Below are 15,240 nucleotides of genomic sequence, written 5' to 3' on the forward strand. Positions count from 1 at the left end.
CTGTTATTCAGAGAGTGCCTGAGGGCGTGCTGCATGTGTGTTCTGGGACTGGGGCTCACTGGCCAATCACAACCAACTTATACACTGTACATATGTTATCAGCCCTCACTGACCCGACCCGAGCACCACCACCCCCCCCGCCAGTCCTAGCGGATAAGTCTGGGGCTGAATCTCTTTCCCAGTTCACCCCTGGTTTTGAATACACTTACACACACACTATTTGTCTCTGCTTCTCACACACAATTGTGGCAACAGCTACAATAAGAATATTTTTACAGGTGTAATTTAACTGTTTTCTATATAGGAATAAACCCTTTTATTCGGCTATGTGAGGAAAGACTATTTGCAGGTAGCTTTCTGTCAATTAAGAATGTTTGCTTAAATAGTCGGATGATAAATCAAATAACTGAGCAAAACAGCCATCACCCATAATCATGCAGCTCTACACTGAACAAAGCTACATCACCAGCCAATCTTGCTAAAGTATCTTATCCTGAAAACTGCTGTAATTCCACATCTCATTGTTAAGGCTGTGCAGGTTTTTATCATTTCACTTGATATCCTTTTCCTCGACTGGTAAAACCCATGCAACTCTAAGGGACATCTAGCTGGGTGGAAAGAGAATACATGTCCCCAGTGTATATAACGATGATACTATGTCAGGTGTAGAATAACACTTGATGTTGGACTAAAATCAATGAGTAACCGCTTCAGATCAGGTTCCGATTTCTTGATAACATTGTGAATATCGAGTAGCGAGTGAAGCAAAGCCAGATAGTTGATTATTTTTAAAGGTTATTTGGGAATGTGCTTGCATTCCTCTACTGGATGAACAGCATTTTCTCTATGAGAGAGAGAGGTATGACACGCCAGGTCCAGTGCTTACACACTCCATCCAGGCAGATGATAAGAAACAGTGCACAGTCCTTGCTTAGTGTTTGGCTGCTGTTCATAACCATATCAAGTCAACAGCTGGAACATTCTCACACTGTGGCAGTATTCTTGGTCTCATTAGTGGCTACCAGATTACACTTTGCACCACATGCACGCAGGCAAACCTATTTTAACACGCCTGATACACAATATGCAATTTAGTATATTGAATTAATGTTTTTAGATAGAATACAAGTTATGCCATGTGTGTTACAGATACTGTATAAGTATCCACAAGGGTAAAAAGAAGCAGTGCAGCATTTAAAGTTGAGTCAGTGAGGCTGAGGCAGCTTCTCTCTCAGATTAATAAAGATCGTGTGTTTTTAATATTTGTTGATATAATCAGTTTTGCAACCGTGCCATCGCAACAGAGGGATGTGAGTCAGCCATCACAGATCACACACTGTGCCTTAAATACCAGCTGTCATATTACATTGGTCAACATCTTTTATTTTCATTTAAAAAAACAGCCTTCTCCTGCTTTGTTTTGTATGACTGCACATATCCATCTGCTAATTTTCTCCACATTACTCTGCAAGAATAATTTACTACTGGCTTTCTAAAGGCTGGAAGATGCAATCAAGACAAAAAAGTCCCCAAGATGGGTCCTAAACATGAGGAGCAAATGACAAATGACACTCCAGTGCATAATCAGAATACCTATGTAGCAAAGCACTAATAAACCTGACAGGCAGCTTTTTAAAATGCTTAACACAGAAAGCACAGATTCACAACTAATTAAATAAGAGAGAAAGAAAGTTAAAAGGTTGGTAACTTATTTAGCGCTTTAAAGTTTCCTGACAAATCTTCCAGAGCGCTGCCACAAGGGCTCTCTGGTGTCAAACTCTGGAGTAAGACAGAAGTAAAGGGAGCTATTGTAATCTAGGTCAGAAGGAAAAAAGGGCATGTTTGACTCTCTTATGACAGAGAGAAGTGGCAATTTCATTCTTTTGAAATAGCTCTCGGCTGCAGACACCACATGTACACAAAGACTTTCACACATTTGTTAAATGCTAGTCAGGGAACTTCCCCTTGTTTCTTGGCTACATGTTTCATGGTAGATGCTAAAATACTGCATATCAGTAATAGTTAAGCATCCCTTTTCATTTCCCCTTGGCACTTCCTGAGTACAACTGTTACAAAACAACATCTTGTTAAAGACCTTTCAAACATATTAATGGGAGCCATCAGCCACTTCTTTTAACTTGGCAGCAACAAGCTTCACCAGGAGCATGTAAACCCCACCAGATCCCACCCCTTCTGCACAGGTACCCTGACCAACCAGTAGGAGTTGCTACTACAGCAAACTATATGATCCCTCACCAGCTTTCCACACTACAGCTACTTGTGTGTGACAGAACACTAGAGCTATAGTGATTGAACTCAGGCTGCGGTTGTGGTGGAGTGTGTCTTCTCTCTACACCACCCATGTGGATACAGAGATACTAAACTGGATGAAGAATGATGTGGCATGCCATTCATGGTGGTTATATACAAAAACTTACACAGTGCACGCATGCACATAATGGATTTGGCCTCCACTCCCTGGTGTGTCAGGGCCTTATCAGCAATCTCAGATAAGGTCCAGAGGAGTCATTGCAAAAACACAGGATATACAGAAAAAAATCCCCAACTCACTGCTTTACACATATCATTAATAAGATGGCTAACAAGTATTTTATCTTGTGTTGAGATGGACATGATATACATGCAGTGTAAATACAGAAATTTAGCAACCATGACTGATAAATGTCTGAAAACAGGGGAAACTTGCTTAACTGATATTTTTTGTACAGAAATGAACCTAGGCTTAATATAGTCTCCACTAACTCGGTGTCCTGGTTAAATGCGGCTAATGCAGCTTTATGAGAATCCTGTCGACTTCTAATGAACAGCATAAACTATTATTAGTATTACTTATGACATAACAGTCTAGTGTAGGTTCTTACTGGTCGACACAACAACATATGGAGATATTTGGAGCTCTTTGTTCAGCGGATCAGTTAGAAATAATGCAGGGAGGAATGGTACAAGCAGAAGCAGCCACAGTGACGATGATGTTTGATGAAGAGCTGCAGATGACCAGCACATCTCCGACAGGTAAACTAGTTATTTTACTTTGCCCCGCTGTGTAATGGAAAAAAACACCCACAGCGTGCCAGCTCGATTCGACTCGAGTCATGGCTCAGCGTGGAAAAATGCCATAATGATAACAAAGCGGAGCTATGAACTTGTGCGCTCTGTGTGCAGCAGATGTCCATATAAAAAAAATTGACATAAGTTGACGTGAGCTCGGTTTGAAAGTAGAAAAAAACGTTGGAAACCGAGCGCTCGGAGAAGTCTGAAGCCAGTGCTTTTTGCTCACAGGGATAACTTCTACATACGTTTACCTCATTATTTGACACTTTGGCCACACTTACTATGAACATCCGACATTGTAACATTATATATATATATGGCTGAAAATAAGGAAAAGCATAATAATAGGTCCCTTTTAAAATTATCTTTCCAAAACAAGCTCTTATGGTAGGTGTCATTTCTGTGAAAATATTCAACTGAAAGAAAAAGAAGATCTACATAATATTTATATAACCCAATATTTATAGAAGGAGAGAAAGCCACAAGATAGAGGTGTCTGCATCAACAAATACTGTAATGATGAAGTCAGGATCTGGATGAGTGAATGTTGTAATGCTAGGAGGTATTTCATGGGAGCCAGTAAATATCATTGTATGTCTAAGAAAATGATTGAGTGAAACAACTGGAATGCACCATCCAAATATAAATGGATCTTTCATATTACACTGACAACACATACGGTGTGAAAATATTACACAAGGACATTTCTAAAGTTAACCAGAGGGACTGAAATAGCTTGTGACATTTTATGTTCAAACAGGATAACAGGGCGGCTGATTTTTTTTCTTCTGGGTTTATGGGAAAACAGAGTGCATTAAGCCAATCTAATCTAATTTTATAATTCACCAATAAGGCTGCACAGTAGGCCTTCTGATGTAAAGATACTTAGAGTCCAAGCACCACATCCTAATTTTGCTTTGACCACAACTAAATGAGGGAGTACGATGGTTGAGGTCGAGCAGAGGGTAGCTGATAGGATAAGCCTGTTTGAAATGCACTGTGGGAAGAATAATCCCTTGGGGCATCCAGTTCCTGGAAACCAATCACATGGCACTGCTCTTAAAACAGATCCAAAACAAACAGCAAGCTTAAACATCCATATTTAAAAAGCGCTCAGAGTCATGATTGTCTACCTGAATAACATAGGAGTCTATGAAGTTCACCTCAGTACAACTGAAAGATATGTGGTGAGCTTTCAGATAGTAGCCACAATCACTTCTGCAACTCTGTTAAAACATTTTCACAAGACATGTTTCTGGAAATGCTAATCACAATGCCTGTTATGTTTATGGGATCCAGCATGCTGTTTGACTAAATTGTCCAAAACTGCAGCGGTGAAAATGAATTCAAACTAAGCAGAATATCTCCTTGTTCAGTGGATGACAACAACAGGACTGTTTAGTGTTGGACAACTTCCAAGTACAACTGCGTGCGTAACCCCTCATAGCATTACAATCACTTGCCATGCTGTTGCTGTAAATAGAAATGCCACTTGGTTTCCCTTGTACATGCATCAACTTGATGTCGCCACACTTGTAGTTATAATCCATTGTAAGATAAATTCAAGACTTTATGTGTGCTGAACCAAAAATTTGTAGATAAAGAGTATCCTTCTTCTACTCATTTACTACATTTGAATGTGTTTGCAGAGTATAACTGTTAAATGTGCATGTTAAAAGCAAGACTAAGTACTTTCTTGCAAACTGCTAAATATTAGTTTTCTATAAAATTATGTAAAACAATGCATTTCAATTTTATGAATTGCATATGGTTACATCTGTAGTCAGACAGCTATTGTGGTGTCTTATAGGTTTGTCTGATATACAGATGTGTACCGCGAGCTGAGGAATTATCTTTATTATGATGCCTTCATTATACTGGGCAACATATTGTGATAATATTGTGCTGTCAATCAGACTTTGATTTCCAGCCGTATTATAAAGTGAACACCACAAATTATTGTTTGGTTCAATACACAAAATGCCTGAATGAGGCCAAAAGTCATATATCCAGAAGTCTGATCACTGACAGCAATAAGTCTTTGTTATTGAAAGAGGTTTCTATATTCTTCTCTGAATAAAGTGGACAACAGAGCTGCAAAGTGAAGTAATGTGTGTTGCAATGTTTCATTATTTCCTCTCTTTCTGATATGTGTTAGAAAACTTGCAAGGACAATAGTTTAACGTCTTCATGTTGTTTAAATATAAAATAAAAAATGAAAAAAATTCCCATCATAAATGAAATTTTCATACCTCAGCCAGAGCATGCTGCAAGACGACGGCGACTGCCTCAAATCCGCGGTTACTGGCTGCGAGGAGTCCCCTGAGCTGCTGGATGCTCTGGTCCTTTCTTTCACTCTCCGCGACTCCCGCTGGTACCACATCTGGAGGTCCGTTACTCTGGTTTTGTGATACTTGCTGCTGATGTTGTTGCTGGGAGGAGCTGGTCTTGGGTTTGTTCTTGTCCACTGTGAAAGAACATGTGTTGAGCATCGTGACAACGTTGATCATCATCATTCCACCTTCCATCACCGCTGCAGTTGGTCTGACAGCAGCACCACCCACCCCATACAACTCCCATCAGTGACATAGATGCAGAAAGCTCCGGTGTCAAAGCCCTGGCTGGTTCTGCAGTCCACAACTGGTCTATCCAATCAGCTACACTGATGATTCCCAGTGCTGCTCCACAGACAGCCCAGACACAAAAATGGATCCTCTGAATGCAATTAGTTTTCCATATCCTAATTCAATCTAGTGCTCTGTAGACATTGGTCACCACGGACAGCCTGTTTTAACAAGGCTGTGTAGTTCTGATTTACATCAGCTTTATAAATACATCACCCCTGTATAACAGCCATCAATCCCACTAATGAAGCGCACTTTGTTTACTCTGCCATTCACAACACAAGATGTCAGAATAGAAAAAGCCAAACTCATTATCACAGACAACAACTTTATAATAAAAATTATTTTTGATATTGGACATGTGGAAAACATGTTTCGAGAAGAACAGTTTCTCTATGAGGAGACTTTGTAGTGAGTGTAACATGGCAATGGAGATAGCCTGAGACATATCAGGAATACCAGCTTTAATTAGTGGAATATACTGTACCACATGTGAGTTTGTGGCCTTTGGGAATACTCAGCGCTGTCTGCTGTACTCACATTGTCATCTAAAGCACTCACATGCTATGTTTTTAATGACAGCAGCTACAACTAATGAAGATGAATAAGCAAAAAATATAAATATATATATAAAAAAATAATCATACTAGTAAAACCTGAAGATAAGTCCACTTTAAAGCTGCAGTAGTTGAATGTAGCAAAGTGTGTGCTGTCTTCATACTTTGCAGGCATCCCTTCAGCCCATGAAGTGTTCATATTCATGTCCTTTATGGACCATAAAAAACCTGGAGCATATTCAAGTTAAATTTAGACATACTAAGCAGAGTATCATCTGAGAACATCATAACATACCAGATTAACTCCTGCATGTAACTCTGGGGTACAGATGTCTTTCTGAGTAAAATAATGCAACATCTACTTGGATATTTTCAAAATAAGACTCCATAGTTTCTACAAGTGAAGAGATGATATTTAATCAAAGAGGAGGAAGTGTCTTCCTGTCCGCTGTAGATAGCTGATCCTGGAGCTGCTGAGTGTACAGCTCTCTGGATCACAGCAACATAATACTGCTGAGACACTTCAGGACGGGCAGGAAAATGGTAAATGGACTGCATTTATATAGCGCCTTTCTAGTCTTCCGACCACTCAAAGTGCTTTACAATACATGTCAACATTCACCAATTCATGGCAGAGGCTGCCATGCAAGGTGACAACCTGCTCACCAGAAGGAGCTTCTAATGCTCATTCACACACATCGATGGCAAGTTGCCTTTGGGGGCAATTTGGGTTGCCCAACGACACTTGGACATGTGGGGATGGGGATACAACCACTGATCTTCCGATTAGTGGACAACCTGCTCTACCTCTGAGCCACTGCCGCCCCAACATTGATGTGACAGACTACAAGGACACCAACTGAAAGACCAAACTGTGGAATCAAGGCAGTAAAATTAGCACTTTTTACTTGAGAACACGATAATAAAAATCGAAATCCAACACATCTGAATTATTATATGCTGCATTTTTGCACAGGCTGACTTGAGTTTACACAGCTTTGTAACCGGATGTGCAGTTCACCTCAAAGCTAGTTTCTAGTGGCCTTTCTGTGTTTCACAGCCAAGGTAAGCATGAAAGAGGGGCACAGCCTTTAAGACAAACAATATTATACTGCACCTGGATGGACAGTACAACTGACAAAACAAGACATACTATTTACTATACCATTTAAGTAAGAATTTGTCATCTCTAATGCTTTCATTTGCTGAAGTTTATTAATTAGATATATGTGTGTTCTCAAGCTTTGACTATAACAGTGTTGTGCCTACAATATAACGTGCGAAAACATTAGAAAACCTTTTTCTTACAGATCCAAACACACAGTTGAGCTGTGCTGCTCAGCTTTCAATAGTTTTGATGATGCTGCAGTTCACTAAATGTTAAGAGGGTTTCTTTGAATTTGGATGCCCTCTGCTGGTTGTGCAAAGGGCACTAAGAGACACCATCTCAAGTTGTATCACAGCCATCATGCCATAACCACAAACATGCCTGCATACAGCATGAAGCCCAGCTCCACAACAGAGTGGAGGTTTAACACACTGTGGGAGTATCAAATTTGCTTGTGTGATGTAGTAAAAACATTCTAGTATTTTGTTTAGAAGGTTTTAGTAAGTAGTGTGTTTTTCTTAATTTTCATAAATTTCTTTTTTTTAAAACTTGAAGCAAAATGTGTTTATTGCTCTTTGCATGCCTTTAAAGGACAACATTTTGGCATCATGGCTCTGTTCACTGATGCCTCTTTAGCATGTCCAAATAAAGAGGAACTGGCAGGAAGAGATATTCCTGTGTGTGTTTTTCCCCAGCTCTTCTTGTGTGCTTGTAGCCAAGTCCAGAGGTGGAAATTATGCAACAGATTTCTGCTGAACTTTAAAAATTCATGCTTTCACCTATTTAAATAATTCAAAATTGTCCAAGAGGTAGACTAGTGCAGACCTCTGAATCATTGCCCATATCTAAGACTTTTGCAGTGATTAAAATAATTAAAATAAATTAGTGAATGAGACAAAATGGCAACTCAGTCTGATAATCAGGCTAATAAAGAGGATCCTGCATTTGCTGTATTTGTGAGGGCTGCCAGAGTAATAATATGGACATATCAGACATAAGGAAACAACTGGATTTATTATCTCATTTTTAACTGTAATTTGGCTTTTGTGTTCTATAAACAAAAATCTGCATTTTCCAAATTAATTTCCCTTTACATAAGAACGTAAGCTCTCTCTCCATTTGACTGCTGTTCCATGGCAACAGACAACCAGCAGCTTTTTTGATCAAACTGTCCGAACAGAGTTACAGTACGTAGACACACAGTGTGTTCTGTCCAAAACTGCAGCAGCAGTATTCATTTAGACTTCCTCCAAGGTTCAAAGATTATTTTGTACCAACGCAGCGAGTACACTTCACATCAAGTACTGAGTGATCTTGACACACAGCTCTGCTGGTGTAAGGAGATATCACGCCATAGCACAAAGCATGATGGGTGATGAGACACATCACAATCAGGCACTTGTTAAGTGCTTTGTTGACACAATACCAGACAATAATTCTCAGTGTAGCATTCACTGGACTACTTATCTACAATAAATAAGTCTTGTAACTAACTGATGCATGGGTGTCTATTATTTTTGGAACTAAATTAACGATGCTTTCCTTTATTTAAACAAGAGATAACCCCATTCTGATGATTATAAAAATATTTGAGACTGTAAAATTAAGTTACCATATTTAACCAAAACCTTTCAAAAACAGGAGAGTAATGCTGTGAATGTCATGGGAACTACTTGAAGATTCTGTATTCCAACAGTACTGTTCAACAATCACAACAAGGTTCTCATGGCTTAACATAGAGACCAAGGACTAAAATAAGCTTGGGTCATCTCAGGGTGAAACAGGAGTCCTGCCTCCCCCAATAAGCAAGATGAAGTGTATTTTGACACACAGTCAAATACAAAAGGTGGCCTCAAAACACACGTAAGCCATTCTGAAATGTCAATACGAGTTTGAAACAAACAATTCTGATGTTTGCTTAAATAAAACAGTTTCTGAATTCAAGATTTGTATCCTAAAATACTTCTACGCAGGGTAACACATTTTGGTGACCAAGGTAGGTAAAAGAAAGATGAACCTCCTGCTCACCGCCTAGTAAATAACTATACTAAAAATAGAAACAGCTACGGTAACAGCACAGGTCTATATGGCAAACACGGACAGGCTGTTCTTCAATATTATAGCACAAAGACCCAAAAACAATGTCATTAGAAATATTTAACACTGAAATAACTGACAGACCTGCTTGGAAAACCACAGTGTTTTTCCTGCATCCTGACAGCAGCTGAATGTTTCGGAGTAAACCTTTGGCTGTCAGACGCACGTGGATGTTCGACAGGGAGAGCTTCGGAGACCATAACATCTCTCAAAAACCTAGCAAGACGGCCAATGTTTATAGCCAACAATTACTAAAAAAAGAAAGAAAGAAAAAAAAAAAAAAAACAGTGTCCAAAGGTAGAGGCTTGACTCTAGCTATGAACCACACGCCATAGTGTGTCTCAGTGTATCGTGCCTCAGGTGAAATGAACTGGCAGAAAGTAAGTACATCAATAAAAAACAGTAACAGTTATACTGCTGAGACAGCCTTGAAAAAAGTGAAGGCGCCCAGTTTAGCATGGCAGGTCTCCCAACTCAAAGATAGAGACTGGGTTAAAGGCTGGCCAGTATTTTGTGGCACAGCCTGATAGATGTGATAGGGGCAGGAATAAAAGTAAAAAAAAAATCCTTTAATCCTCTTGGTAAAGCCAGGCTTCAGCCATTCACCAAACACATGAATCTCTCACAGCTAAGCAAAACAGCATCTCCAAGCATGATGATGGCGGTGCTGTAGCAGAGCCAGGATGCTAGGACGAGAGGAGAGGGGGTGGGGTGGGAGAGAGAGGAGTGGGAGGAGTGAATGGCACTACTGCAGCCAATGGGAATATCACCCACACTTCCTCTCCTTTACTCCCTTTGCCCATGTGTCACCAGCAGTGGGATGGCAGGAGATGACAGACTGCTCTTGGCAAGGTTTTGTGTGATGTACTGAGCTGAAAAAAAAAAACAGCCTGGCTGACACAACTCTCTGTCCTCAGCTATGTCTGTGAAACATTTTTAATCCACAACTCAAAACAATGTGCTGGCTGTAATATTCTTCATCTAGATTCCACGAAACTGTAAACTCGATGGGACTGTAATGATACTGTAACGGACAGGAAGACACAAAGAGCCCAAGCATCAAGCATTATGTGTGAGCAGCAGAAAGCAACACAGGCCAATAAAACAGAGGTCAACTATTATAATTATTTTTACAGGAAACACATGTGAAAGAGGCTGAAAAACACTCGTCACTGATAACACCACAGATACAAGAATTTGAGCCTGCTGGTCTACATCCAACTTTACTTAAAAATCCCCTCTGGACATGTTTGAAGACAAAAAAAATACTCTGCTATGACTAATAATTTGTGTCCAATTACCTTCTTAAAAATCCTTAAAATTACATCTATTCCTTCTCCCTCAATGAAAAATACAGAGTCTATTAATATGCAAATATTTTAAATCTCAAAATTTTAACTGCTGGATTCAAGACGTCTTCTGCTATACTGTGAAGTTCATTTTCAGTGTTTGTGCACTGGAGGCTTCAAGTTTCCATTGCACATTTTTGTAAGTTGCATACTGAACCATAATTGGTTCCAAACTAGATGTGATGTAACAAATCATGTTCATAAATATACCCCTTAAACCCCTTCAGGTGAGCACAGAGAAGCTTTCCACTTTCAGCAGATTAACGTGAATTTATCAACAGTTCAGTTATCAATGGAAAGAGAGAAAGCTCTTACCAGGTCCACTCGAAGTTAGACGAACAAGTCTTGCAGAAGCCGTCCTTTTCAGGGGACTGACTGTAGAATTCGAAGATCCTTTGCTGGTAGAAGCAGCAGGCTTGCACGCTGTGGGCAAAGATGTTACAAGCAGAAGAGCCAGATGAGACAAGAAGATGGAGTTAATCTGGCCCATGTTGTGGCAGGAACACTGGCAACTGACCACAGCTGTTGAACTGCAGACAGCTTTTAAGTTAGAAGCAAATCAGAGGGGCCGATCAAAGATACTGTTCAACTGGCCTACATAGATAAAGTCATTTAATTCAATCAAGATCCAGCAGGCCTAATCACATGTGGTTAACACACAATATAAGCATCATTAGGAAGTGACAATAGCTTATTTTGTGGTTGAGTGTTCTGGGAGGGTTTAATCACTTTCGACTCAAGTTAGGGACATTTCCCTATCATAGTGTGAGGATTTGTTTAAGATGCAAAAATCAGTGTGATCTCATTCATATTTACTCTACAAATGGGGGTTTGCAAAGGGAAATTTGATCAAAAGCAGGTTGAATGACAAACAATCATAAAATGAGAGGGCATCCTTGTACAGGGAAACAAGATAAACAAAAAATCAAGTTTGAAATGTAGACACAGAGTGTGAGTGTGTTTGTGTGTGTAGAGGTGTGATCTCACTTGGTCCGGTGTTTTTCCCTGAGGTTGTGATGAATTTTGCTTTCAGTACAGTAGTTTTGAATGGAGTTGTTTTCTGTGCAGCTCCTCCAGCAACTGTTGGACAAGTAAAGAAGTGCTGGGTAAAAAACTTTAAAGTATGCCACAAAATTTAGAAGATAGTATGTGTTTTTGTAACTGCACTTGAAATTCACTGGGCGTTTCGATACCTCTGCTTTCAATACAATACTGCTGTCGTTACTACTGATCTCATGTAGTCGGTCACCACTTGAAAGAAGGTCATGTTAAAGGACGGGTTCACAGTTTTTCAACTCTCTCTTAAAACAACAGTCAGGTGCCCATATGAACATTGAAACAGGTTTTTCTTGCCATAATCGTTCCTCCTGTTCATACTGACCATTAAAAGATCCCTTCATAATGCCCTTTCAATGGGGACAAAATCTAGCCTTGTGAACCTACCCTTTAAAAAAGGTCAGATTCACAATTTCTCAAGTCTGTTTTAAAACAATAGTCAGGTGCCAGCGTGAACACTGAAAGATGTTTTCCTTGCTGTAATCTTTCCTCATACTGACAATTTAAAGATCCCTCATAATGCGCTTTCAATGGAAGTGATGGAGGACAAAATCCACAGTGCTCATTTTGTGCAAAAATGTATTTAAAAGTTTATCTGAACCTAATATGAGGCTTCAGACATCTGAGTTAGTCTAACTCAGTGGATATCTTCCAAAGTTAGTCTTTTAGTATAAAATTCCCACTTTGAGTTTCCTCAGACAGTGATTTCCTGTTGAGCTATGGTGGAAGTATAGTAACAAAAAGCTTATTCTACTATAGGAGTATCCTTTGCTATTTTAATAATGCAAAAAAAAATTAACAACATGAATGAGATAAACAAAGGTGTTAATCTGACCATCATAACAAAAATGACTGTAGCAAAATGTAGCTCTGTATGTCCTCTGCATTGAGCTGATTAGAATATACAGACTTTTTTAATTAACCGCTTCACCGTGGATACCCAAGTTTTGATTCAACTTCCAGTCTCACTTACTTCTCCAAAGCTTTCTATCTTTCCCATTAAATGCAGCCAACAAAGGGATGATACAAAAGCGATAGGATCCAATGAGCAGGCACGTCAAGAGGGTGAGATCACAGTTAGATCCTACACTGCCTTGTGCCATTAAAGACGAGTTGGTGAAAACATGAGCTGGAAATTCAGTCCAAGTGCAGCTTCGAAGTCCTGTGTAACCAGCCATTGGTTTTTAACAAAAGAAAAGAAAATGGGGATATTGCTCCTTTTATCCACCTCACACGACATCAGTTGTAATATATGTCTGCCTGCTAAAACTCAGGCAACCCTGTGTGTGAACTAGACTGGAACAGAACCCGTTGCCGTGACAACCACACAAGGGGGGGTCCCCAGTTTGGAAAATAGGTCCTCTCAGCCAATCACAGACCTGCATGCTGTTGAAGATGCTGAGAGGAAAAGAGCTCCTTCCCTTTAACACAATACACCGGTCAGAAGATGAATAACATTACAAAGTTCTCATCAGAACCATTCAAAGCTCAGCAGCAACACTGATGATTTGTTGGAGTTCAGCTCATTCATTCTGATTTTTATGAGAGATTTGGATGATTTCAGAGGGGGTTTAAAATACAGAAATTTAAAAAATGGCACATTTGTTTTTCAGAGGCCAAGCTTCTGTATCTTGGCAGATGTGGAGGTATTAAATCTGACAAAGATTTGCCCAGGGGGAGATTTCCATCGAAGCCCAGCTCTGAAGTGGGTCACTATTTAGAGCAGAAGCCCCTCCCCTCCATGCCCAGATGTGTCCTTAAAAAGCAAAATAAAAACCATGGCCTGACCCTGGAAAACAACCTGCATCAAACTGATTTTACACTGAAATATGCACTGAAATATGCACTGAAAATCAAAAATGATGTAAATCCTCATTTGGCTCACCTTGTGTACTCACAGCACCTTCACTCTGCTCATTGTGAACACTGGTCCCAGGAAGGCTCCTGGATGGCCCCAGGGTCTTGCGTGGTAGTCTAGAAGCAGAAGTTGGGGGAGGGCCCATAAGAGAGGGGCGAGTGGGAGTCTGCGGAGGTCGGGATCCATTCAGCTGGGGCTTAATATTTGCTGTTGAAGCAGTTCCAAGGGACAACTCTCCTGCTGCCTGAGCCCTATGACTGCCTAGTATGCAATGAAGCAGAAATTAACATTGAAGATGAGCAGCATGAACCTATTTATAAAAGGACAAGTACACAGACTGACCTTGAGTGTGTAATACTCATCTCATTGTTACACGAGGTCTGATAAACCGGCCAATCATTTTCTTATAATGGTAGTATAATGAGTCCTTTTCATGGGATATTTTATTGAGACATTTTTTCCAAGAGCAAAACTAGTAAAAATTTAAAAACTACAAAACAAACAAACTTAAAAAACAGAGAAAACAGTGCAATAAAACACTGTAAAGCTTACCTACTTTGTGCTTTTTTAAACAGTCATGTTTAATATAGAAATCATACAAAACTTACCTATCTTTCTCACTACAGAAAACATGTCAAATTTGATTAACAAAATCTTGCAGTTTAAGCAGAATAAAGTATCCCTCTGGAGTGTGCCTGTAGTCTGAGCATGACAATGTTACTGCTTTTGTTTTTACTGTGCTCAGGGAGCTGGTTTCAAACACTATGTTCTCACTTTAATAGTATTGGTGAGCTCAAAACCTCCCTTTCCTTCCCCTGTTTTTTCACTCATACAGATGGCTTCCCATCAGAGGAAGAGTCCCCTTCCTTCCCCAGTACTCCTCTTAATATGAAGAGCAGTAGGGCGAAGGGAGTAGGTTGTTTATCCCTAAGAACCGGAGGTGACATCTGTACCCAACACTGTGGAACATGGTTGAGCTGAACAGGAGGAAGAGCGTAGACCCAACAGAGGAACTGTCTCCATGTCACCCTCTGATGGAGAGTCTGCCAAACTACAGCCTGAATAATTCCACTGTATAACGGCATGTCATTATGCAAATGAAACTTATTGAAAATGTTTAACATCAGTTATTTGTATCTGCCATTTTTCACCTTTTCAGTATAAATCAATGTTTTACAATAACATGACTGTTGGTTAGAATGATTTGCAGCTATCAGCTACAGAAAGTACAAAACACTCCCTCAAACCACGTAGTCCTGCCGTCAATCCCAAATGATCCCTAAAGTACAGTTTGAGTCAACTTCTCTTCTGTGTTTGTTTCCATTACACACAGAGTTAAGCTGAACTATTGCACAATTCTGTCTGTTTACACAACACAGGAAATAGTTAGGAAATCATCAGCTCTCTGCTTGTTCAAAGGCATGTCATACAGTTATGAGTGTATTGATTGTGACCTACTGTAAAAGCTTATTTACAGACATTTACAGGTCAACTTTGCCCTTCATGAAATAAATGATGA

The 15,240-nt window shown here is 39.7% G+C and overlaps 1 protein-coding gene across 6 annotated transcripts in view; it reads right to left on the reverse strand.

Annotated features, from left to right (window-relative positions):
• The window catches only part of mtus1a (microtubule associated tumor suppressor 1a), a 32,449-nt gene that overhangs the window by 8,451 nt on the left and 8,758 nt on the right, over positions 1–15,240 (reverse strand). For 3 of the 6 annotated variants that reach the window (XM_067598697.1, XM_067598696.1, XM_067598698.1), the window contains 4 exons: positions 13,749–13,982; positions 11,795–11,887; positions 11,123–11,230; positions 5,325–5,539 (listed from right to left, as the gene is read on the reverse strand). In XM_067598697.1, coding sequence (XP_067454798.1) covers positions 5,325–5,539; positions 11,123–11,230; positions 11,795–11,887; positions 13,749–13,982 — 650 coding nt within the window. Of the gene's footprint in view, positions 1–5,324; positions 5,540–9,542; positions 10,101–11,122; positions 11,231–11,794; positions 11,888–12,836; positions 13,057–13,748; positions 13,983–14,329; positions 14,370–15,240 lie in introns of those variants that run through there. The other 3 variants (XM_067598699.1, XM_067598700.1, XM_067598701.1) reach the window with 3 other exon arrangements.

The sequence above is a fragment of the Thunnus thynnus genome, chromosome 9 (genome assembly GCF_963924715.1).
Source record: "Thunnus thynnus chromosome 9, fThuThy2.1, whole genome shotgun sequence".
Taxonomy (NCBI): Eukaryota; Metazoa; Chordata; class Actinopteri; order Scombriformes; family Scombridae; genus Thunnus; species Thunnus thynnus.